The following is a 25,033-nucleotide window of genomic DNA, read 5'->3' as shown; positions in this document are numbered from 1 at the left end:
TTTAAGTTGTAACATATCCTGCTCTCATTAAGTGTGTCAATATCATTCCCAATAACTCCATCGGGCTCTATAAAAGCATTCACCCCCTGTCATCAAATCTGAACGAACGAAGTTCGCAAAGGCCCAGCATAAATCAGATGGTCTGGGGAGGATTTCCTTTTTGTGTCACTAGCTTGTCCCGTTCTTACCATCTCATCGTTAGCTACTATGGCTGCGCTTACTGCAGCCTAGCCACTCATATACCTAGCTCTGTCACGTATATGGTGAGGACCCAAAAGCAGCACAGGCAGACGAGATCTCAGTCAGTAATGAACTTTATTATTCACTGCAGTCTTTAACAGTTCTTACAGTGGCAGGGTGAAAAAGTCTTTGCTCACAGTGATCCTCTGCGAGATCTGGGAAGGAGTGAGCCTGGTGTTGCAGACTAAAGGCAACAGCAGGAGGATTACCTAGATGGCAGACGGGTCCAGTGGTGAGCTGTGTAGCCACAGAGCCGAGCAGGTGCGTTTCCAGGAGGGGATAGGCGAAACTCGTGGTCGAAGACAGAAGGCTGAGGTAATATCCAGGGCAGAGACGAGGCAGGCAGGTCGGCAACAGGTGATCAGTCCGGGGAAAGAAACGCTGGAGGTCAGGCATAACACAAGACAATCTGGCACTGAAGCAGAGACAGGAGCAGGCTTAAATGCAGCCAGGGCTGTCACAGGTGTGGAGAGTTGGCCTGATGAGGAGGCGTGGCTAACAGTTGGAGTGGAGCAGAGAGAGAGATGAGTGGAAAAATACCAGCAGACAGGAGATGAGCAGACTGTGACAAGCTCGTTGGCTTTGACTCTGGCACGCAATGAATCCTGGGATAGGTTTGGCCGGAGAAGGATTCACCCATTGGATTCCAAATGCAGCCCCTTATTTGGGACTGTTGGGACACAGTTTTTTTAAAAGCAAAGCTTATTTTTCGGCCTACCTGTGGTCAAAGCCTGGAAACAAGCATGGCGATTTGTTCTGAAGAAGCCCCCCGAACTCAGTCTCCCAGAACGCTTCATGTTCCATTGTTTCAACAACATCACACAGAGGTGTGAAAAGCCACAAGGCTCACCTCCTATTGGTCACTCTGGCCCCATGACCTGTGAGGTCACCAGGCCAATATAAGGACAGGTCTGCCCCAATTCTTTCTCTTTTCCATCTACCCACCGAGGACAGCAGGCGGCCAGCCGTTTCTCCTGCATCTCCGAGAGGGGGGGAGGGGCGGCTTGGCTGCTCCAGCAAATCTTGTCTTCCCACCCAATCTACAAGAGGAGCGCAAAGGTCTAGCTTCCAGCTCACCTTATCAAGGAAACCTCCTCACCCTTCAAGCTCTACAAAATCCTAGTAGAGACTCGATGTCCTGCAGGAGAACTTTGACCAGCGACCGAGCCACAGCTCAACAGAACCGCGTATGCAGAAACCTTACAACAAAGCCAGAAGACTTTACACAACCTGCAGAACATACGGCGAACTGCACAGCAACTTTCTCCCTTTCTAAGGACTGGTCACATATCGGGCTAAATAATTAAACTAGACTAAGCAAGACTGTTTATTTGATTCTGTGTGGTGTTTATACGTTTGATTTATGTGGTGATATTGTGTTAATAAGTTAAATGAAAGTTAATGTTAGTTACGCTCTACACAGACCCTTTCATTCTCTGTTTACCATTCACACAGACACACGCATATCCCTAAACTTCCTTATCTCCATTACTTCAGAAGAAGAAGAGGGGGGGCTTAAGTTAACTTAAGTGGGCCAAACCACCATTTTGAAGGCATGCTGAAGAAGGTGTGAACCTTAGTCAGCCATTTTGGGAAGCATCCTAATTTACATACTCACATACACATCTTTGTTTAGCTAGTACGTTTGTTAGTAATTTGTGTTTTTATACTTTATCATAACAAATGTTTTTCTATCACAAATGTTCTTTCACTAATGTTGCATAAGTGAATTTTGCCAACCTCTACACTGTCAAGACTTCCTTAAACCTTCCCTGTTCATTATATCATCTTTAATAGTAAATATTGAGATTTCTAATTGAACTAGATCTAAATGAGACTGATCTTAATCAATAAATTGGCTAACTTTTCCCTTCTTTGGAGGGTGGTACCCCGAGGTAACTTTAACAAATTAAAGTCATGATTTAATATTAATATTTTAAATATGAATGTTTAATATTTGATCATTTAGGGCTTTACTTTGACTTCAAATGCAAACTGTATCAGCCCTTTCAAAATGCAACATCAACTGAGAAAAAGAATCAGACCAATAAGGATTGAATATTTTAACAGACAAACTGCTCTGTATTTTATTGTTAACCAGCATAATATATTACTTTAAAAGTAGTTGTGATTTGTAATGTTTGTTTCTGCTGTTTTTTTCCAGCCAGAAGGTGTTCTGGTTAAAAAGCAACAGATTATACCACTAGACCCCTCTAACAAAGGTGTCGGTGAGTTTACCACATAAACAGTTGCATTTGATAGTAATGTAGTAGTATTGTGTTTAAATTATTACTTGAATTTATCCTGTTTCTCTCTTCAGGAGGTAAACAAGAGATAATTATCAACAGTGGAATCCAAAGGAAAGATTTGGTTCCAAACACACCTACTAGCACACAGATTTCTGTGACAGGTGGGATTATGGTACATTTGGACATGTCGTATATCGCATGCCCGTAATATTAATTCATGTTTATTTGCACGTCTTCTCCTGTTGATTTAAAGTGCTTTGGTTTTTCTGTTTGTGTGTGTGCCTGCAGGGAGGGAAAACATTGCTTCAATGGTAGAGAACGCAATCAGTGGGCAGTCAATGGGTACCCTTATCCAACAGCCAGGAGGCTGCGGAGAGCAGAACATGATCTACATGACCCTACCACTCATTGCAACCACTTATTTGGACAAAACCAACCAGTGGGAGGCTGTGGGCTTAGAGAAACGAAACACAGCCCTCCAGCATATCAAGACCGGTAAGATCACTCAAATGTATTTTCTCGCACATACCTAATTTCACTGTGGCTGAAGTGGTATCAAAACAAATGAGACACAACATGCTACCCCTGCTCCACATATCCGAGCTACAACACTCAAGCTGTTTTCAGACTTGAACTCAAGAGAATATCACACAATTGGGTCCATACTTTCTCCCAAGTTCTTCTTCCACATATGACAACACAGCAGGAGATTCTCCACTTAGACTCATTCACATCAAGCAAAGAAATTGCAATTAATTGCAAAGTCCCTCTTTGCCACGATAATGAACTTAATCCCCAAAAAAAAACATTTCCACTGCATGTCAGCCCTGCCACAGAAGGACTAGCTGACATCATGTCAGTGATTCTCTTGTTAACACAGGTGAGAGTGTTGACAGGGAAAAGTCTGGAGATCACTCTGTCATGCTGATTGAGACAGAATAGCAGACTGGAAGCTTTAAAAGGAGGATGTTGCTTGAAATCATTGTTCTTCCTCTGTTAACCATGGTTACCTGCAAGGAAACACGTGCAATCATCATTGCTTTGCACAAAAAGGGCTTCAGAGGCCAGGATATTGCTGCCAGTAAGATTGTACCTAAATTTACCATTTATCGGATCATCAAGAACTTCAAGGAGAGAGGTTTAATTGTTGGAAGAAGGCTGCAGGGCGCCCAAGGAAGTCCAGCAAGCGCCAGGACGTCTCCAATAGTTGATTCAACTGCAGGATCGGGGCACCACTACTGCAGAGGTTGCTCAGGAATGGCAGCAGGCAGGTGTGAGTGCATTGGCATTGACGAACAGTGAGGCGAAGACTTTTGGAGGATGGCCTGGTGTCAAGAAGGGCAGCAAAGAAGCCACTTCTCTCCAGGAAAAACCTCAGGGACAGACTGATATTCTGTCAAATGTACTGGGATTGGACTGCTGAGGATTGGGGAAAAGTCCTCTTTTCTGATGAATCCCCTTACCGATTGTTTGGGGCATCTGGAAAAAAGCTTGTCTGGACAAGAAAAGGTGAGCGCTACCATCAGTCCTGTGTCGTGCCAGCAGTAAAGCATCCTGAGACCAGTCATGTGTGGGGTTGCTTCTCAGCCAAAACATCCTCCGAAAGCTACTTCTCCCAACCATCCAAGGACAGTTTGGTGACAAACAATGCCTTTTCCAGCATAATGGAGCACCTTGCCATAAGGCAAAAGTGATAACTAAGTGGCTCGGGGAACAAAACATTGAAATTCTGGGTCCATGGCTAGGAAACTCCCCAGACCCTAATCCCATTGAGAATTTGTGGTCAATCGTCAAGAGGCAGGTGGACAAACAAAAACCCACAAATTCTGACAAAGTCCAAGCATTGATTATGCAAGAATGGGCTGCCATCAGTCAGGATGTGGTCCAGAAGTTTATTGACAGCTTGCCAGGGTGAATTGCAGAGGTCTTAAAAAAGAAGGGTTAACACTGCAAATACTCTTTGCAGATTCTTAATGTAATTCTCAATAAAATCCTTTGACACTTATGAAATGCTTGTAATTATATTTCAGTATACCATAGTAACATCTGATAAAAATATCTAAAAACACTGAAGCAACACACTTTGTGAAAACCAATACTTGTGTCATTCTCAAAACTTTTGGCCACGGCTGTATATGTAAATGGGGGAGGGTCCGTGACGTCACCCGCTGGTTTCTACAGAGGGAGAATGAGACTAGTAGGAGGCGTTCCCCCTGCGCCATCTTAACGGTGCCTACTCCTCCTCGCTAACCAATCAATGGGCAAGGACGAGCAGCGTGAGTGCCGACTCACAGCTTAGCGACGCTAGCAGAGCTCGAGTTGACTGGTTAGCTCAGGCTACGGCTAACCGGCTAATCGCGACATGCTAACCGGGGGAGCTAACGGCTACCAGCAACATGCTAACCGGCGCAGCTAACGGCTAACGCTGTGCTGGAGGATGGTCGCAAACTTAACCATGAACGAAAGTAATAACCTTGAAACTATACAACAACAAAACCTATTTATTTATATATCATCATAATCATATGCTTACATGCCTCAAGTGGTTTTTAATGTGTAATTTTTATAAGTTACCGTTTATTTAACACGTCTAATGAAAAGATTGGAGCAAGTTAACTTCAGTCGTCTGTTTAGTTGTGACTTGATTTCTGATTTGATACACTTTAGATAAGAACCCAGTGTTTTATTTTTCTTCTTTGCCTTAAGAGACAGAAAACAGTCAGCACAGCTGTGTCCTACAGGCTCGCCTGTCCCTGATAAAATGACAGGAAACATAAAAGTATGGCATTATTGTCGAGGAAATGTTACTTATGAACAAAGTTTGTGTCCTTATTTTCTGTGGATATTCAACTATGTATTGCTTTTGGATTAAACTGTGCACTACCAAGACAATGAATGTACAGTATGGAGTTCTTTCACATTAAAAGTATTGCATATATTATTTAATATATTATGTATTATGTGCAATACTTTGCTTTGATTGTTTGTAAGTTATGAAAACAGGTCTGTACCTGGAGTCATTGTTGAAGTGATGTCTCATGTTGGACATCCTAGAGGAACATTAAACACAAATACACAGATATATTAAGTCATACATGTGCAAGGTTAACTCCTTAACAGACTTTTACATGGTAAAAATAAAAGTTTATTACTAAGTTCATCAGATCATAGTCATTTCAGCTTAGGAAATAGGTTGTGGACATCAGCCTCAGGTTCTCTATGTGACTGTCTATTCCAGTAAAGTTACACTTACTATAATTTATTTATAATTAACACAATAATTCGGTGAAGTCTGCCTAAGATTAACAATGTAAAAACTGAAGGTAGCAGACACGTTTAGTTTTCACTGTAATATGTTACAACTAGGGCTGTCAAAGTTAAAGCGTTAATCTATGAGATTATTGTGACCTAGATTAATGCGATAAAATATTTTAACGCAGTTAACGCAGCTTTGTTTACATCCGGTGTGCGGAAGAAAATTCAGCTCCTTGAGCAAGCTGCCAGCGTCGCCCTTCAAACACAGCCCGTCAAATGATTAGTCCCGTCTGAATGAAAGCACAGCAAACTGCACAAGGACAGCAGGAAGAGTTGCTAGTTCAAGATGTTGCCACCCGGTGGAATTCTGCCTTGGAGATGATCAAACGGATCCAGCGAAACAAGGGTCTGCTCGCTGCTACCCTGGCTCAGCGCTGGCTGAACTATATTTCTTTTATTTTGCCGTGTCTGTCTTATTTTGAAGGCCCACAGCAGGAACTTCTGGGGAATAGTGTAGGAGCGCACCCTTTATTATCTCAGAAGCAGTTTCCCCCGGTCTGAGTGAGTTGTGTCGCTCTGTCTGTTAGTGTTTTAGTTAGTTTCTAATGGTTATTTTAGTGTATGAAACTGGTTTAGTAATATGCAACTTTTCTTTTGTAGATAACTGTGACTGTGTCCCGTTATATGTTACAGAAAATAAAGTTAAACTGTTTCACTAAGCCTGAGTCAAGTGAAGTGAATGAAGAACGCAGCAGTGCAAACAGAGACCGTCACACAGGCAACTCCACTCTTTCCGTCCTCTCATGTGCATTTTTTTAATCTTCCTCGAACTGTGTGTGTGTGTTTGTGCGCATGTTCGTTTGTGTAGTCCTACGCCGGCTGCACACCGGACGCGTAAGCGTCGCGTAGATCCCTAGCACGCCGGGGCCAGGCTGCACACCGGACACGCTGAACTCCGCGGCGGTCATCCTGCAATTCCTCTCCGTGATCACACATACAGCTGATATTTGTCATTAACTGCAACGGTGTCCCAGCATTTGTCCTTTTTAATGTTGTCTTTAAACAACACGGCCGAGAATCGTACAGCTCACTGTACTACTTCTCCACTTCAATTATTAATTTAATGTCATCCATCTTCAAGAACTTCTCCGCAGTTTGCTCCGCTCAATGTCGGGTGTGGAGGGTAAACTACGTATTCTTCATTCAAGCCTATGTGGAGAATACGTATTCGTAATGGTGTCTCAAATACACTTTTTTTTTACCTTTTACTAATCTGGATGTTTCACTGAAGAAAGAAGCAGTGTAATTTTTTCCAAGGACATTGGGAATATTTTCAGCTGTTGTGTTTAAATATTTTTTTTTTACACAATTTATCATACATGATATTTAACGACATGGCTGCCACTTTATAGGTAGGTGTTATAGGCCTGAGTCTCTTTGAAAAAATAAAATACACGCTGTCTGAAGTGATTTCTTGTTAATTCATTAGATTTAGTCTTTAGAAGAAAAACAAACTTTTAATCGCGATTAATGAATTTCAAAATGTGAGATTAATTAGTTAATTTTTTTTAATCTTTTGACAGCCCTAGTTACAACACAACACCAATACTCTGAATAAAGAGCTTTAAGAGACTTAATGCTACTTTAAACAGCTGCTCTTATAATGCAGATGTGACTTTAAATACTCAAGTATCAGTTGATCACAGTAAATCTGTTTCTGCAGAATAAGAATCTGTGTAACACAGTCAAGTCAAATGGGTGGGCGAGTTAAACAACTTTACATAACATTAGTTATCTTACGTGGTGGAGCTAATTCTCCGGACACACACAGTCTCCTGTCTCAGTTTAAAAGATTCATCATCAAACTCTACCGCTTCTCTCTGCTGGGTGGATCGGTGCAGGCCGGTATGTGTATGTAAAAACTCCCGTCCAGTTAGCCCGGTTAGCATCCTATTACTGGTGGTCTCTTGACTGCTGGCGAGCGTAGCTAAGCTAGCGAGCCTGGTACAGAGATACAGGTCCCTGCGAATCACTACTAACACATCTAAATAAAAGACTAAACTTCACTTACCACAGAAACAGGAGCGCAGACGCCTCTAGTTGCTCCGTCAGGAGAACAAGCAGCTCTTCTAACCGTGTAACTCATCCGATGTGTGGGTGGAAGCCTCTCCACGGTGTCAGGCTGTGCTCACTCTAACAGGGATTAGCCTGTTAGCTCCGGGAGAGCCGAGCAGACACCAGGCTAGGAGTGACAGTCGGCGAGTTTACTGTGACGTCACGTGAATTTCAAACATCTATATCGCTTAATTCACCCCCCTCAGAGTTGTCATGAAGGAAGAATCTCGCAATTGAGACTAAAACCAATTTTTGTACAAGGCTGTAAACAGGTTTAATATGGGAGTCAATTGGACTTGGGACATATAAATTCTGCTGCAGAGATCAAGGGTTGTTTACAGCATATCATCTTCAGCATTGTCTCTTATCACTAAAATCTCTGTTGACATCTTTGTCAATTTCTTCTACATGTATGGCACGGCTTTTTCATCCTGAAATATCGGTACCCTTTTTCTCTTTTTGTATCTTTTTCGCGATACAAACGTCATCAACCCACCCACTCGCTTGCAGTGAATCCTGCCGAGGATTTCTTGCTCACAACGGCTCATTTTAACTTTATCCAGAGCTTTTACCCAGAGGCTGGCAGGAAAACTCTGGAGCCTCTCACTCTGCCAGTGACCCCCCCCGGAGAACGTCAAGGGATTATCTGGAGTTAGGTTCTTGTCCGAAAGCAGCTTAACTAAATACAACGCATAGACACATACACAACTAAGGTTTTCACCCAGTTTTCACAAACAAAACTGCCATCAGTTATATTCAGTTAAAGCATTGTGTGTTTTGTTTGTGTCCAGGCTACAACAACGAGCTTGTCTTCCGTAAACCTGATGGCTCTTTTTCTGTGTACCCCCATCGCCAAAGTAGCTCCTGGTGAGGCATCATAACATCTATGAACTCATATGTAAACATCCTCCAGTTTGTAATGTAATGTCTCCTAACGTATATTCTACTATACTATGAGAGGGTATATTTCATAGCAAATTTATAGTTCTAAACAATTACCACCTCTCCCCTCCCTAAGGCTGACAGCATACGTTACCAAGGTGTTTGCCATGGCCAACAGTCTGGTGAAAGTTGAGAGCCACGTGATCTGTGATGCTGTGAAGTTCCTGATTCTCAACGCGCAGCAAACTGACGGCGTGTTCAGAGAAGTCGGAATCGTGTACAGCGGAGGGATGATTGTGCGTACACTAATTTCATCAACATCAGTCTTCAAATTAATGGACATGAAGAATAACATTAAAAATGATATCACCATATACAAATAGAATGAAATTTGGGCATATGTATGTTTGTAGGGTGATGTGCGTGGCTCCGATTCCGATGCCTCCATGACGGCCTTCATCCTCATCGCCATGCAGGAGTCACGGACTCTATGTAATGCCACTGTTAGTGTGAGTACTGGCCATCTTCAGTTACTTACTTCTCATTATGAAACCATTGGTTGAGCCCTGCCCCCTTATTTACTACTGCCCCTCCTGTCAACCTTCCTGTTCTTGCACGGCACATACAGTTACAAAAATACTTGTGGCATATTTACTGCTCAAAAAGTACATTTACTTTGATACTGTACTGTAGTTTATTATTAAGTAGATTAATTGTCAGGTACTTTACACTTTTAGGGTCAGGGTTCCCACACAATACATGTATCAGCAAATATCTGTACTTTCTACTCCTTGCAATGCATTGTGTAACATGTATTATTGTGATTTCCCTCATCCTCTTTTTTTCCTCTCCTGAGGCGCAGAGTCTTCCAGGCAGTGTAGACAAAGCGGTGCAGTACCTGGAGAGGCGTTTGGCCAGCCTCACCAACCCATATGCTGTTGCCATGACATCGTACGCCTTGGCCAACGAAGGCAAACTGAACCGAGAAGTCTTCTTCAAGTTCGCTTCTCCAGGTGCTGCCACACAACAATAGTATATGGATGTGTACAAGCAAATATAAAACACATCAACAATTAATTAGAGCCCGAACAACATTGATATTATGGGAATATTTAAACCAATATTATAACATACCTCTGCCAAAGCCCAACAGTCCCATTCTAAAACCACATTTAAGTTCACTAGATCCAGATTTTTATTTCCATTATCACCAAATTATAATGACTCGTGACTATTAGTCCCCTAAAAAGTCTGATTGGTCTTATCAAGATCCATGGATTATTCTCTGTTATATCAACAAATATGTCCAAGTCAATAAAGGCCCAAATCATGTTAAAGTAAAGTAAAAAAGAAAACTTGATTAGTCCCCCAATCCAACTCTGCACCAAAATTCATTATTGTAATATTTTCTTTCTTTTGTCATGCCCCGCCTCTCCACACAATTTCATGAAAATCAGTTGAATAGCTTTTGCATTATCCTGCAAACAAATAAACAAACATTGTCTGTAAAGTATATCTATTTTATAGTTGAATATCAAGTCTTATTTCAGAAATATTTAACATAGATTTACATACTAAAAACTAAATGTCAAATATCTTTATTTGCCTTAATAATCCATTATAAATTGGATTTTCATGTAAATAAGCTTGTGTTTGATCACATTTTCCCATTCCTCCTGTTTTTATTTCATTTTTTAAGCAAAATTAGATATTCTTAGTCACTGAAGTTTGTCACAAGTTCTTCTATGTATTAAAAAGTTACTTTGTCTGTTTAATCCCCCTCAGAGCGGTCTCACTGGCCTGTAGTTAAGGGACATATTTACACACTGGAGGCCACAGCTTACGCTCTTCTGGCTCTGGTCAAGGTCGGGGTAAGCATGTCCCACTTACAGTATGTGTGTTTGACCAGCATGTCGAGCTACACTGTTACGCCCCCTGGTGGCTCGTAGCAGGACATAACATAAATGCAACAGCTTTGAAGAAGTGAGGGTGCAGTCACACAGAAGACAAGACCCGATATAAGACAAAGACAGTATTTATTTAAACAAAGCAACACAGGGATCAACAAGGACTATCAGTGGGCTGCTAACAACTTAAATAATACTGGTAAAACTAACTCAATACACCAGCAAACACCAAAACCAAACAAAACAATCAGAGCTCTGCCACAGCTCAACACAAAAGCCTCCTCTCGCCAACAAAACAAAAAAAGGACTATTTAAAGGGGAAGGGTTGATATCTGAAACAGGTGTGGTGATTTGAAGATTGGAACCAGGTGAGATGAGCGGCCATGATGCTTCTTCTTCTGTGGCCACTTCACTGGCGCGTCCTGCCCGAGAGCTTCCCCTTCCAGTCCCTGCAGGCATCACCAGTCTACCAGGATGTGGAGACAAAACAACAACACAAGACAGAACACAATACATGTATACATACAGGACATACAGATCACTGTCCGTAACATACACACAATAACAGTCACAAGCCATGCCTTCTCATTAAAAGGCTGGAGGGATTATTAGACTAGTGCAGTGCCTGCTCTAAAATAACAATTTGGAATGGGCTGCTTGCTTGGCCTGTGCTAATGCTGGTTGCAATTTTTCTTGTACAGTAAAAAAACATTGCTAACCATTGATAACCGATTACTTGTATCAGGCGAGCGCCATGTCTCTGCAAGGAAGAATTGCCATGATAGAAAAAACTAATTTACATGGTGGGCTTTTGAAAACCTAACCAAAACCGATGCTCGCTCACAGGAACTTAGACCCTTTTCTCCCCCTCTGTTGATAAAGGCCTTCGAAGAAGCCCGACCTATCGTGAGATGGTTCAACCAACAGCAGAAGGTGGACGGAGGATTTGGATCAACTCAGGTAACAAAGCACTCTCTCAATATGCACCTCTAGTAGGGCTGCTCAATTAATCAAATTTTAATCGTGATTTCGATTATGGGGTCAAACGATCTCCAAACAACTGTAATCAAGTTGAAACGATTATTTGGCATTTTTTCGAAATAGACGCACATGCGCAATTCAGTCCTTCCCCAAAAGCGCGGCCCCGCTGACTGGCGCTCACTCTCCAGCAGCTGTGAAGTGAAGGAGGCGAGTTGTGTGTGTGGTGACCGGCGGTATTTAAAAAACAGTGCGAGTGGAAAATGGCAGAGGGACGGCAGCCCCGTTTGATCGACAAAAAGGGTTGAAGAAGTTCTCTTGTATGGGAACACTTCGGATTTGAAGAATCCGACGAGGAGCAGCACCACACAATGTAGCGTCCGCGCCGCGCAGCGTCCATTCTCTACGCGCTGCCACCCGGCTGTTCTCACCGGACCTGCATTTCTCCGCGCCGGTGACGTATATTTCTGGTCAGCCGAGAGGTTGATGTGGTTGTAGAAGTTGATGATGAAGGAAAGGACCGCGGACCCAATACTTACATTATAACAGAGTTTATTACACAGAAGTTTCACAGGTCAGCACGAGCTCTAGAGACTCGGAGAAATCACACAGCCAAAAGGTGAAGTCTGACTTGCAGGGGTCGGACACACAGTATATATAGAGAGATTGGTTCCGCCCATGACTTCAGGTAAATGGCGTCCCCCATGGGATCTCTGACTAAAGAGGGACATGTTTTTGTGTCCGAACATGAAGACACATTGGTCAAGAACATTCCTTCTACTCCCATCCATTAGCAAGTGAGAGGTCACTCTGAGAGTCAAAGGTCATTTCAAAAAGGTAGAGAACTTCTAAGATAAACATCTGGAGGACTCTCTGAGAATGTCTGAGAGTCCAGAAGGCAGGTATCATAAACGTAAGCCTGTCATTATGTTTTGAACACACACCAACATGTTCTACTCTAACGAATACACGACACCGGTCAGCCCGCGATTCTCCGCTTGTTGTTGTAAGTAACCCCCTCAATGAAGGGGTTCGGGGGTAAATGATGATGGTCCTCATAGCCCCCATAGGATTTCAAAGTTCTCATTTACAAAGTGTTTTGTTGGAGAGTGTTAGGGTTGCCATCATAAAGGGTTTGAATGAATGCGCACCAATATCCTTGTTTCAGGGAGAAATAAGACACGCAGCCGTCATCGGTGTTAACCGGAAGTGATTCACTTTACTGCGCACTCTCTAGTCATTAAAAGAATAAAGCATAGACGTCAGAATACGGGCACATAATAATCGATTGAATAATCGTGATTATGATTTTTTCCATAATCGAGCAGCCCTAACCTCTAGCTAGTTATCGGGTCTTTGAATTGTCATTCATTCATTCAATCTTTACTTTAACCCAGGAATACATTAAGGTTGATACCTCATTTACAAAATAACAGTTCATGAAATGTTATTCAAAGCAAATTAATCAATTAAAGCAAATTAATCAACTAAAAGAAGAAAAGCTGGAGGTAAAATAAACTGAGATTTACAACTTAAATTGCTCCAAGAATTTAATTAAGTTGAACATTAGATCTTACTTTATGTTGTGTAAATTAATCTGGACCTATGAACAATATCTTTGGTTTTTAAAAGTGTTATTTTCTCCCCCTCCCTCTTTCTCTATTTCCAGGCTACCATCATAGTGTACCAGGCTGTAGCAGAGTACTGGGCCAGTGCTAAAGAACCAGCGTATGATCTGAATGTGGATATCTTGTTGCCGGGCAGGGCAAAGACTGAAAAGTTTAGCTTCAACCGGGAAAACAGCTATACCACAAGAACATCTAAAGTGAGTACACACTCTCACACACAAACTTGCATGTTGCTTTTCTTTTTGTTGCCTCTGCTGATACAGTGTGTACTTGTGTGTATTTTATATCCTCAGATCAATGATATAAACCAGGATGTGAAAGTGACTGCCACAGGATCAGGAGAAGCAACAGTGACAGTAAGTAAAATGTTTTTTTTGTTCTTTGCTCTATCATCTGCTGTTTATATGTTCTTTATTGATCCCAGATCCGACCAGATACATTTTAACCTAGTGTCAACAAAGCTTGTACGACAAAAGCTAATTTATGTGATATTTTCTGTGTGACAGATGGTGTCGCTGTATTATGCTCTACCTAAAGAGAAGGAGAGCGACTGTCAGAAATTCAACATTTCAGTGAAGCTCATCCCAGGTAATTTGCTTGTCTCTTCATTTTTATATGTTGTAATAATTTGTCATTTTCTATGTCTCCCTGTATGCGACTGTGATTTTCCTGCTGAGTCGCCATCACTCTGCCCAATTTTCTTTTCTTTATGAGAGAGGATTTAATTCTTGTGTGTTATCTTGCTTTTACAGACAAAATGGATGCAGATGAGATGATATACAAGCTGATAATAGAGGTTTTGTAAGTACAATAAAGAAACAATACTGACTGAAGTGTTTTTCATATTGTTTTAACTGTCTCGTTTAATTGAACATTGTACATTTCCTACACAGATATAAGGACAAGGAGCGAGATGCCACCATGTCAATCTTGGATATCGGTTTGCTGACTGGCTTCACCGTCAACACTAATGACTTGGACTTAGTAAGAGCTTTTACAGATACACACATACACATAGAGCCAATGTGAGAAAGGAGATGTTTAATGGTTTTGAAAGGTGTCTGACACGGTTTGTTTGTGTGTGTAGTTGTCTAAAGGACGTGCCCGCACTATTTCAAAATATGAGATGAACACTGTCCTGTCAGAAAGAGGCTCACTGATCATCTACCTGGACAAGGTGAGACGCAAGCCTTTCTTCCCCCTTTCCCCTTTTTCTCTAGACCTTGTTTAGTCTCTACTTCACATTTGCTACAAATTTCTCCGCAGGTTTCTCACACACGACCAGAGGAGATCACATTTAGGATTCACCAGAAGATGAAAGTGGGCGTCTTACAGCCAGCTACTGTTTCTGTCTATGAATATTATGACCGTAAGCCTCAAACGCACTTAGAATGACACTCAGTAGAGCACTTACCTTCCTCAAGGCCTAACAGTTGCCATAATTCAATCAAGCTGCACCAAATTGCACACACTTAAAAAAACATCCTATCAAGTGTTTAATGTTGATTTTCACTGATGTAAGCCACTGTATATTTCCTTTCCATTGCAGAAAGACATTGTGTGAAATTCTATCACCCAGAGAGGAGAGCTGGACAGCTACTGAGGCTCTGCAGAAATGATGAGTGCACATGTGCCGAAGGTAAACAAGGTGGTGTCTCTTTGAAGACAAAAGCCATCCATACATCCATCCACTATCTATACTCCTTATCCTTTGAGAGTCACGGGGGGGGTTACTGGAGCCAATCCCTGCTGACGTTGGGCGAAGGCAGGGTACACCTTGGGTAAATCAGGGGCCAGCATACAGAGACAACAACCGTTCACACTCACATTCACACCTACAATCTCCTGCTTAACCTTCGACTGTTGGAGGAAGCCACAGTAACCGAAGAAATCTAACGCAAACACAGGGAGAACATGCAAAGACACGCTCAACACATGACTGTAATGTAGTTGTAACCCACATGGATACCAGACCCATATATATCATTTAGAGAGAGTTTAACGCGCCCACCACAAGGTGGCGCGTTAGCCCTGCATCCATGGTCACGACCACACAGCGTGTCCTCTACCTGAGACTCACTCGAGACATTGACGAGAGAGCTGCCCGTGCAGTGAGCTGACCAACCTGGGAGAGAGCTTTGTGCGTTTGTACGAGAGAGAGAGAGAGCGGAGCTGCTTCAGCCGTGTAGGCCTAAGCCTCTGTTGGACTCCGATTGTTTTTTTTATAGATTGATAAGAATTCTGAACCCTTGGTGGTTCAGTGGTGAGCCAGGCGATTGACAGCGGACGGAGATCGGGATCCGCTCCAGACATCTCACTTTCCTTTGATACAGAATCAGATAAGAACGTTCACCATAAAACCTACCCGGGTAGTAGAACAAACACAGTGTTGAAACCCCATCTTCTGTTATAGAAGAAAGGATACTTTTCTTTGAACTTTGTTTTATTATTTTATTTTATTATTTTATTGAAAGAGCTCTATTGTTGTTTTTGTTCCCAATGCTATGCACTGTTAAATAATAATTGTTTGTAAGGCAATAAATGATCACTGTTCAATTTCCAGTCAGAGTCCGACTTCCTGAACCTAGAGGAATGGGAGTTGCTTTCTAACAATAAGGTTAGAGGCGCTACATAGTGCTTTCATCATCCTCCATTGTCTGTTACCTGCAGCCTTTTAGTATCTCACCTCATTAAATTTGGGTGAAGATTAAATGAGTTGGAAGCAGGTGGTCGTGGAAAGTGGCGCACAGTAAATCTCCAGAAGCTGATGTCTCCGGTCGATGCATCCATACACCAACACATGTTCTCAATTAATCGAGTCATCACTTGTGTATTTACTTTGTGCCTATTGTTTCTTTCCAGAGAACTGCAGTATGCAGAAGAAGGGCAAGATCAGCAATGATCTGCGCACAGAAAAATCTTGTGAGACTACTCCTACCAGCAAAATAGATTTTGGTGAGATGCACTTAAAATGGTCTGCACTTAAGTTGAGATTTGTTTAAGCCTGAACATATTGTATGTTTGTGTAAGTGATTGTTAAAAAATCTAAATAGCGAGGTATCAATCTGCATCTTGTATGTCCTCAGTGTACAAAGTGAGACTGGAGAACTTCACAGACGGCTTGTCTACTGACATTTACACAATGAGGATATTGGAAGTGATCAAAGAAGGTGGGTATTTATCTCCTCTGTGAACCATCGGAAATTTTAATCACCTTTTTTTAGGGTTTTTTTAGGCCGTTTTTACCAAGGTCCAAAACCAGGATCATGTCTTTTCTACATTATTTGCATTTGATCGGTTGTTTTTTGATTAGTTTGTAGACAGACCTGTTGTCAGTTCGGCAGGTGGAGAAAATTAATGAGCCAGTTGATTTCGTTGCCACAGTAATATCATTATGGTATTACTAGCAGCATTACAAACTTCAGGCTCGATATTATTGGTACTAGAGACTGCAAGCAGCTTGCACTTCTTTGTCTGTCCTCTATTCTTTAATGCCGTCTCAACCCAAAGCATCTTCTCTCATATATTTCAATCGCAGGAAGTTTCGATGTGGGTCCTCAGGGGAAAGAGCGCACATTCCTGAGTTATCCACACTGCAGGGAGTCTTTAGATCAGGGCGAAGACAGAACGTACCTCATCATGGGCACGTCAAAGGATATTCACAGAGACGAACAACATCAATTGTAAGTTTCTTTGTGTTTAAACAACTGCAGCTCCCATGTTCTCTACTGTCTCTGCACTTTTTCGACATCATGTTCCATGATATTTTCACATGTGGTATTTCACTCTGCTCTCCACAGGTATCAGTACGTGCTCGGGGAAAGAACCTGGATCGAGTACTGGCCCACAGACGCCGAGTGTCAAGTCGAGGAGCACAGACCAACGTGTTTGGGCTTGGAGGATATGGTCCAGCAGTACCAGCTCTTTGGATGTCAGCAGTAGCGTAACACAAGAGAAAATGCTTTCTTTTTTAAATCATTTTTATTTGCTGCTGTGAGATGTGAAGGATTAAAACCTTAATACCTGCATTGTGTTGATTAAAATGTATCGGTCTTAATGTCATTGTCAGTGTCTTTTTTCAATCAAACTCTGTAATCTGCTGTGATGTGAATTTTTTAGACAACTCACACACTATGGATCAATTAATATTTGCGGCAGTCATAACAGACAGTTTTACTGTAACTGAAATGCTGTGCTTCTACTGGCTAAATATGGGTTCACAAGAAAATCAGGTCAAACAAATACTGTGAATGAAAACGCAATGGGAATGTGATGCAGCAGCCTCTTATAAAATTTAAATGAACATTAAATTAGGTGATTCAATTGTTGGACAAGTATTAAGGTGACATGTTGAAGGTGAGTCTGTGTTGATGGCATCCTAAGCATATGTGGTTCCAGTGTTTCCCCTTACATTATATTGGGGGGGGCCCCTGAAGGTCACGCGTTTAGATTTCTCTGTATCGCACAGTGCGGAGTTCCAACCCGATGCACTCACACACACACACACACACGTGCGCGCACACACAGGTGAGCACACTCCCACCAGCAGACAGAGAGCATCTGCCGCCTGCCCCCATGAGCTTTAGTTGAATTGTAGAAACTACAGTCGTTTCAGGATTTTCAGATGAAGATCAGAGGAAAGGTATTTGCTTTAATCAAAGCACAAGGTAATAAAAGCATGTATGATTGTTTCTGGTACTCAATATCTGCATCAAATTTTTGGCAATATTACTGAGACGGTAAAAACACGATTGGATAACTTATGTAATAGTTAACTTATAGTCTAACAATGTGCAGTTTTAACAGTTTTGACATGTTGTGAGATGTGGTCAATAGGTTGCAATATTTCTTCAGTGATCTTATGTGGCCCAATCCTGTTCTGAGTCAAGTTCGGCAACTCTTAGAGGAAATATTTGTTTGTTTGATCAAAAAACTGTTAAAATAATGGCAATGATATGTAGATGTATGTGTAAAGCTTCCTAGGCTACGCCGCAATACTTCATGGAGCCTTGCGGCACTGGGAGTTAGACAGGAGCTGTTTTTAGACAGGAAATCTGGTAAATTAGTTACAGACATTTTCAGGAGTTTGGCACACAAAGAACTCAGCAGGAGATCTGGGTCAGACAGGTAATCTTTTAATGTATTTAACCAGATGACGAACATTTACCAAGTCCTCTGAGTGCCTGAACATAACCATTCAAAAGATAATATTTCAGTGTCCACATAATTGGAACCTGAATTCTCAGATAACAACATTCCAAAAAAGCCTTTAACTTTAACCAGCAATTACACAACACTGTGTCCCTCCCACTGGAGGTTTTTGAGTGTGTGTTTGCTTGTGTGTGATTTGTGACTATGTGTGTGTGTTCTGAATCAGCAATCTCAGAAGAACTATAAATAACTGGAAGTTTATAATAAAAACAAAAAAAAGCATTTTTTTATGTCTCATTTAAAAAACTGTCCATGGCTAAAGCAGTGTTTATTTGTGAGTATGTTTTGCATCAGTCGGTTCTGTTGACCAGTATTGATTCTCTTATGTTTATCTTTATCTTCACAAAGGTGATGACATGTGTTCAGAGAACTCTGGGAAGGCGCTGCTGAGTCGGTGTGGAGGTGAACTAAGTAGAGGAGGGAGGCGAGAATATAAAAAGGAGGGAGTGGCAGTGCAACAGTCGACATTGTCAGCAGAACAGAATCAGCGAGGAGGATGAGTAGGACTCCACTGTGGCTGCTGGCCTCGCTGGCCTTTGCCTCTGTCACCTCACTGGTTGATGCAGCTCCACTGTGAGTAGATCTGTCTTTGTTATGTCTGCCGGGGAGTTTTCATCCCTGTCCATTTGTTTTTCAGCAGGATAACGCAAATGCATACTGAGTGGATTTCCAATTTTACATGGGCAACGAAAGAACCCATTTACTTTAAGAGGGGTTCCATGCAGACACAGGCAAATCCAGAACCCCCCCCCCCCCTATGTTTTATTACATAGAGAGATATGACATTTTTTACTTATAGTAATAATAATAATAATAATAATAATGAATCTTATTTGTATAGCGCTTTTGAAGGAACTTGGATCAATACATAACATCATTATACATTGAAGACAGTTCTGAAGAGGTGAGTTTTGAATAGCGGTCTGAAAGTGGACAGGCCGGTGCAGCCTGATAAATTAGGGGAAATCCAGAGCTATTAAGGAGGTTCTGCCCCCCCAAGCCTAATGCTTGGTCCTCTGTGGTATGGAGAGGGTTTCAGATGTGAACGAATTCAGTTCTTACCCTGTCCAGTTTAGAGTTTCATAACTCAAGGTTATGTTGTTCTTAAAATCATGTAAGTAAGGCTGGATTTTGTCCTCAGTTTGCACCGTGATGTGTTGGAAAAGACAAAGTAAATAAAGTCCAGAGACATGATGAAATGTTTAACTTGTAATTTAGATAAATGAAAGCTTTAGCACAGACTCTGAGCCAGTAGGTTGGTGCCTGAAAAGCAAACAACAAAACTAGAACAGCACTCAGTAGCGCGCACACTGCTGCCAAGGTCCAAAAGTTCATTAACAACATTACATTACATTTCATCACGTAGCATTTCAATGTTAAGGTAAAACACACGTGATGGGGCCTCGACTCTTTGACAAATTCAGTAAACGGCTTTTATCCAAAGCAATTTACAATAAGTGCATTCAACCATAAGGAACAAGCAGCAAGAACCGTACCGTACAATTAGCTTCAAAAACAAACAAACTACAAAGTCCTACATATAAGTGCAACTAAACTTACTTTTTAATATTATATATATTTATATATATATATATATATATATATATATATATATATATATATATATATATATATATATATGTACACACCAGAGTTGAGGATTATTATTAGACATTATCTTCTTAACCAAGGTGTAGTCGGAAGAGGTGTGTCTTTAGCCTGCCTTTGTCCTGATGTCAATGATGAGCTCGTTCCACCATTTAGGAGCCAGGACAGCAAACAGTCGTGATTTTGTTGGGTGTCTAGCTCGCAGTGTGGGAGCAACAAGCTGATTGGCAGATGCAGAGTGGAGTGGACGAGCCGGGGTGTAAGGTTTAACTATGTCCAGGATGTAGACTGGGCCCGATTCCCCTGCTGCACATCTGGCCTTCGTGTGGCCTGGACAAATGGTTATGAGCCTCAAATAGCCCACTTAGCAAAAGTGGCCCAAATAGACCAAAACAAATAGGTTCCTTTTTGGAAACATGCCGTGCTCTAGGTAAAATATAATCTGGATGTAGACCCATATGGCCCATATGGTAAATGTTAACTATGGCCCAAACACCACAAAACAAGTTCAGGTCACATTTGGTTTGGTTTGCGGTATTGCTATTGTTAAATTGTGGCAAACAGGAGTAGATTGCTCAATTGCCATGATTCCATGCTGTTGGTGGGCTAGATTAAACAAGGCGGTGTCTGATACAAATTCTGCCCTGTATGAGCAGATGGAGCAAAGAGATGACAGTGGTTTTTTTTTTTTTTTGTCTTTTCCACCTGGTCTGTAGGAAGGTGATGTCGTCCCCCAACTTGCTGCGTGTAGGAACGGCAGAAAATGTCTTTGTGGAGTGTCAAGACTGCACAGGAGGAAACATCAGTGTCGATATCAACGTGATGAACCATCCAACCAAGAAAAACAGGCTGGCAACCACGTCTGTGACGCTTACCAGTGCAGGAGACTTCCAGGCACTGGGACAAATAAGGGTATGTGAACCACTGTTGCTGTGACCTGGCGTCATTTTCTAACATGAACTCCGAGAAAAATGCTCCTCACACATGTTCGTCCTGCCCCTCGTTCACACACTCATTTCTCTACATGCTGCCATCAGATCCCTGCTGGAGACTTTAGCAAGGACCCCAATGTGAAGCAGTACGTCTACCTACAGGCTCAGTTCCCCGACCGCCTGCTGGAGAAAGTCGTCTTGGTGTCCTTCCAGTCTGGCTACATCTTCATCCAGACTGACAAGACCCTCTACATCCCAAACAGTAAAGGTCAGTTCAATACGACTTCAGCACTGACGAACTCACCCATATCTCTGCAAGTAGGCCATCATTTTTTCTTTTTTATGAATGACTGCACTCACTGTAAGATAAACCTCTGTCTCTCTCCCTGTCAGTTCATTTCAGGATGTTTGGAGTGACGCCCGGCATGGAGCCGGTGGAGAGGGACAAAACTTCCATTGCCATTGAGTTTGTGGTATTGCATTTTAACTTTGCATTTTACAAAAAAAATTGAATTATAATCAGCTCAATGGCACATAATTTACTAGCTTTCACCATCATCTCCAACGAATTCTTAGAATTAAAATTCTTTAAAAAATACCTTCAGTGGACCTTGTTCCTCAGAGTAAAAATGTCACGTTTCAAGGGATCTGTTGTAACAGCCGTCCCATCACCCCTTGTACAAGTAAAGAAGCATTGTTGAAATAGCCAAGTGTCTGTCATTGAGCTGTCGTTGAAAAGTCTTGGTTGTTTCTAGGGATGAGCGAGTACAGCATTATCTGTATCTGTATCTGTTAACCATATGAATTCTCCGTATCCGTACTCGGAGTGGGCGGGGCCTAACCCAGAAGTGGGTGTGATTTAACCCGGAAGTGGGCTGGTTCAACATAACTTTCTTTTTTAACTTTGAAATTTTTTTATGATTTTTTTATTTTTATTTTTTTTAAATTTATTTCCACACCAGGTGTGTGTGTGTGTGTGTGTGTTTGTGTGTGTGAGTGAGATGCGAGGAACGTTCACTGTCTCCCAGAGAAATGAACACTCTGTGTTTTTAGTATAGAAAGACGTGAATTATATTCGTTCATACTCATACAGACTGGTTTTGTTATTTTCACTTTACATTAACACTTAAAGTTTAGTGCAGTGTAATTGTTTGCCGTGATAATTAAATGCCAGTGTGATAATAAATGACCATTTCAAACCATACAAACTGTCGTGTTGTACTGTATTTAATAGAGGTTTACTTTACTGTAAAGTAAGTGTAAATGAAAATTGAAAATAAAAAAAACAGTCATTATGACTTGTGAACAAATATAATTCACATCTTTCTATACTAAAAACACAGAGTGTTCATTTCTCCGGGAGACAGTGAACGTCCCTCGCATCTCCAGCGCTCCTCTACTGAGCCAATGCAGGTCTCGTGAAAAATTTTCCAAAGACTCGTACCCGAAGACCCAGTCGGGAAATGAACGAATCATTTCTGCTTCCTTGACTGAGCCTATGGAACAGTCCCGATGCGCAGTGAACCTGAGTGACTGAGAGACAGAGAGCTGTTCTGTGAGTGAGTGAGCAGAGCCGTGTGTGACGGGAGGAGTGCTCTGACGCTGTGTGAGGATTTTCATTCAGTCCGAGCACAGATAATGACTCAGATTACTCGTATTATACTCGTGATCGGCGATGAAAAAGTGCATTATCTGTACCGGATACTCGTTTCAGCCGAGTATCCGGCTCATCTCTAGTTGTTTTTATTGTTAGACTTCACTATAAGTGGCAGGGTTCAGTGTTAATGGTTGTCCAATGATTTTTATTTTAAGACTCCTGAAGGCATCGTTTTACCTCTGGATCCAGTCTCTCTGAAATCAGGGATCCACTCTGGAGTTTTTGAACTCGCTGAAATTGTCAGGTTAGTATTTGATTAAATTAAATTAAACTATTTTGGGCGGCCGTCTGCTTATTAATCTTTTTTACAACCTGACAGTTTAAGTCTATTGGACTGTAAGAAATAACAGAACAGTGACAGACTTCATGATTTATTAGAGAGTCAACCTGAGTAATTTAAATGCAGTTTTTCTCATCTTCAGACATTTTAATTCTAATTTTTGCTTGTGTGTGTGTGTGTGTGTGTGTGTGTGCATGCATGCAGCCCTGGACTTTGGAAAGTTGTGGCTAAGTTCCAAAGCAACCCACAGGAGAGCTTTTCTGCAGAGTTCGAGGTCAAAGAATATGGTGAGTCCCTTTTACCTCAAGCATTATTTACTGTAAAACCTAAAAAGCATTCATTCATTTTTACTTCCACAATAATCTTACTTGATATAATACATTTTACATTTTTTAGTGCTGCCCAGTTTTGAGGTGAAACTGACGCCTTCGAGCTCCTTCTTCTATGTCGACAGTCCGGATCTCACCATCAACATCAAAGCTACGTATGTGAAGGTTTTTGTTTTGTGGCTCTACAGAGAAGAGTTGTCATTAGTGGATTGATTGAATTAGAGGATGTGTTGGAGCTTTTGCTGATTTAGTCTGTTGTCATTGCTCAGTGGTGGATCTAGGATTTTTCTAAATCAGGGGCCATAAAGGGCCCACAATTTACATGAGGGACCAATTAAAGATCCAACATCAATGCATAACTCTTGATCCAGTAAGGTGCACATTTAAGCATTCCTTGTTTGGCTCGATAGTTTTAAGCAAAGCCACTTATCATTGAATATATTTTGAAAAGTGTTTCTTGTTCAACCGCATTGTGTTCTTCAAAAAAGCTTAAAAAATAAAAATAATTCAACTGGGGCCAGTGGTGCCCGCTGGTCCTACCCCTGGATCCGCCATTGCTTTGATTTAGTTTTTTATTTTCTTATTGTACTTGTTATTATCATTTTTGTTTTATTTGTATTAAAGAGTTTATCGATTGTCTCCTTATTTTTGTAAAGTGCATTGAGATCATTGAAAAGCGCTTTATAAATCCGATGTATTATTATTATTAGTCACATTTCGATGATCCCAATTTTAACTGTCCAGTTTTTCTTCTTTGTGGGTTTAAACCTTTGCTTCTGGCTTTTAGCTATCTGTTTGGTGAAGAGGTGAGTGGCACAGCATTCGTGGTATTTGGGGTTCAGTATGATCGTCAGAAGATAAGCTTCCCCAGCTCTCTTCAGAGAATATTGGTGAGCACATACTATAATTCTGTCTGCCAATTTGCCAGTTGCAATGGATTTCATTGCATTGTCACATTCCTATCTGCAGATATTAAATATTCATGATGTTCAGAATGAAGCCAGGCTGACCAGTACCTCCAACTGTTGGCTTACTGTTCTACTGTGCCACTATACTGTGTTTAATTGTTTCTTATGTGTTATGTCACATTAGCTCGAGAATGGTAATGGGATGGTCCAACTGAAGAGACAACACATCACACAGACTTTCCAGGATATTAATAAACTGGTGGGGAGTCCGATATTTGTAGCCGTCAGTGTGCTGACAGAGAGCGGTAAGAAAGACAAACTGTGAGGTTTTTTGCCATTTCAGCATATCTGATTCAGCAGCTCCAAGGACTTATTCAATGTCATTGAGAAATATCCACGCTATGAGCAAAAATATAAACTTCATTTAGGATATGTGCATAAGAAATGACCATTTTCATATATCAGTTTAGAATGTGAACAAATGTAATGAGGCTGTGGGTGGGTGTGCGTTTGTGTTTCTGCACAGGTGGTGAGATGGTGCAGGCAGAGTTGAGAGGTATCCAGATTGTCACATCACCCTACACCATCCACTTCAAGAAAACTCCCAAATTTTTCAAACCGGGAATGACCTTCGATGTTGCGGTAAAGACCTGACAGATTTTTACAATTATATAAAATGACAGTGACAGTGCTCCTTACTCCACAGACAAAATACTGTAAAAAAGTTAGCTGTATTTGTACGTTGTTTCGTACCAGTTTTTACAAGGCAACCTGAAATAAAATAAAATTACCCATGTAATATAATTAAAAATATCTTTGGATAATATATATGCAATTACAAATATTGTCTAAAC

At 41.4% G+C, this 25,033-nt stretch overlaps 1 protein-coding gene and 1 pseudogene across 1 annotated transcript in view; both read left to right on the top strand.

The window, feature by feature from the left end:
• The window catches only part of LOC133026410 (complement C3-like), a 37,436-nt pseudogene extending 20,125 nt beyond the window's left edge, over positions 1–17,311 (top strand).
• Positions 17,312–18,918: 1,607 nt separating this feature from the next.
• The window catches only part of LOC133026401 (complement C3-like), a 29,627-nt gene continuing 23,512 nt past the window's right edge, over positions 18,919–25,033 (top strand). Inside the window, exons 1-10 of the mRNA XM_061093303.1 lie at positions 18,919–19,038; positions 20,790–20,985; positions 21,111–21,273; positions 21,399–21,478; positions 22,818–22,906; positions 23,147–23,229; positions 23,339–23,426; positions 24,059–24,161; positions 24,364–24,484; positions 24,706–24,821. Coding sequence (XP_060949286.1) covers positions 18,962–19,038; positions 20,790–20,985; positions 21,111–21,273; positions 21,399–21,478; positions 22,818–22,906; positions 23,147–23,229; positions 23,339–23,426; positions 24,059–24,161; positions 24,364–24,484; positions 24,706–24,821 — 1,116 coding nt within the window. The 5' untranslated portion in view covers positions 18,919–18,961. The remainder of the gene's footprint in view (positions 19,039–20,789; positions 20,986–21,110; positions 21,274–21,398; positions 21,479–22,817; positions 22,907–23,146; positions 23,230–23,338; positions 23,427–24,058; positions 24,162–24,363; positions 24,485–24,705; positions 24,822–25,033) is intronic.

This window comes from Limanda limanda, chromosome 2, assembly GCF_963576545.1.
Source record: "Limanda limanda chromosome 2, fLimLim1.1, whole genome shotgun sequence".
Lineage (NCBI taxonomy): Eukaryota > Metazoa > Chordata > Actinopteri > Pleuronectiformes > Pleuronectidae > Limanda > Limanda limanda.
This window is presented reverse-complemented; position numbering and strand designations above follow the sequence as displayed.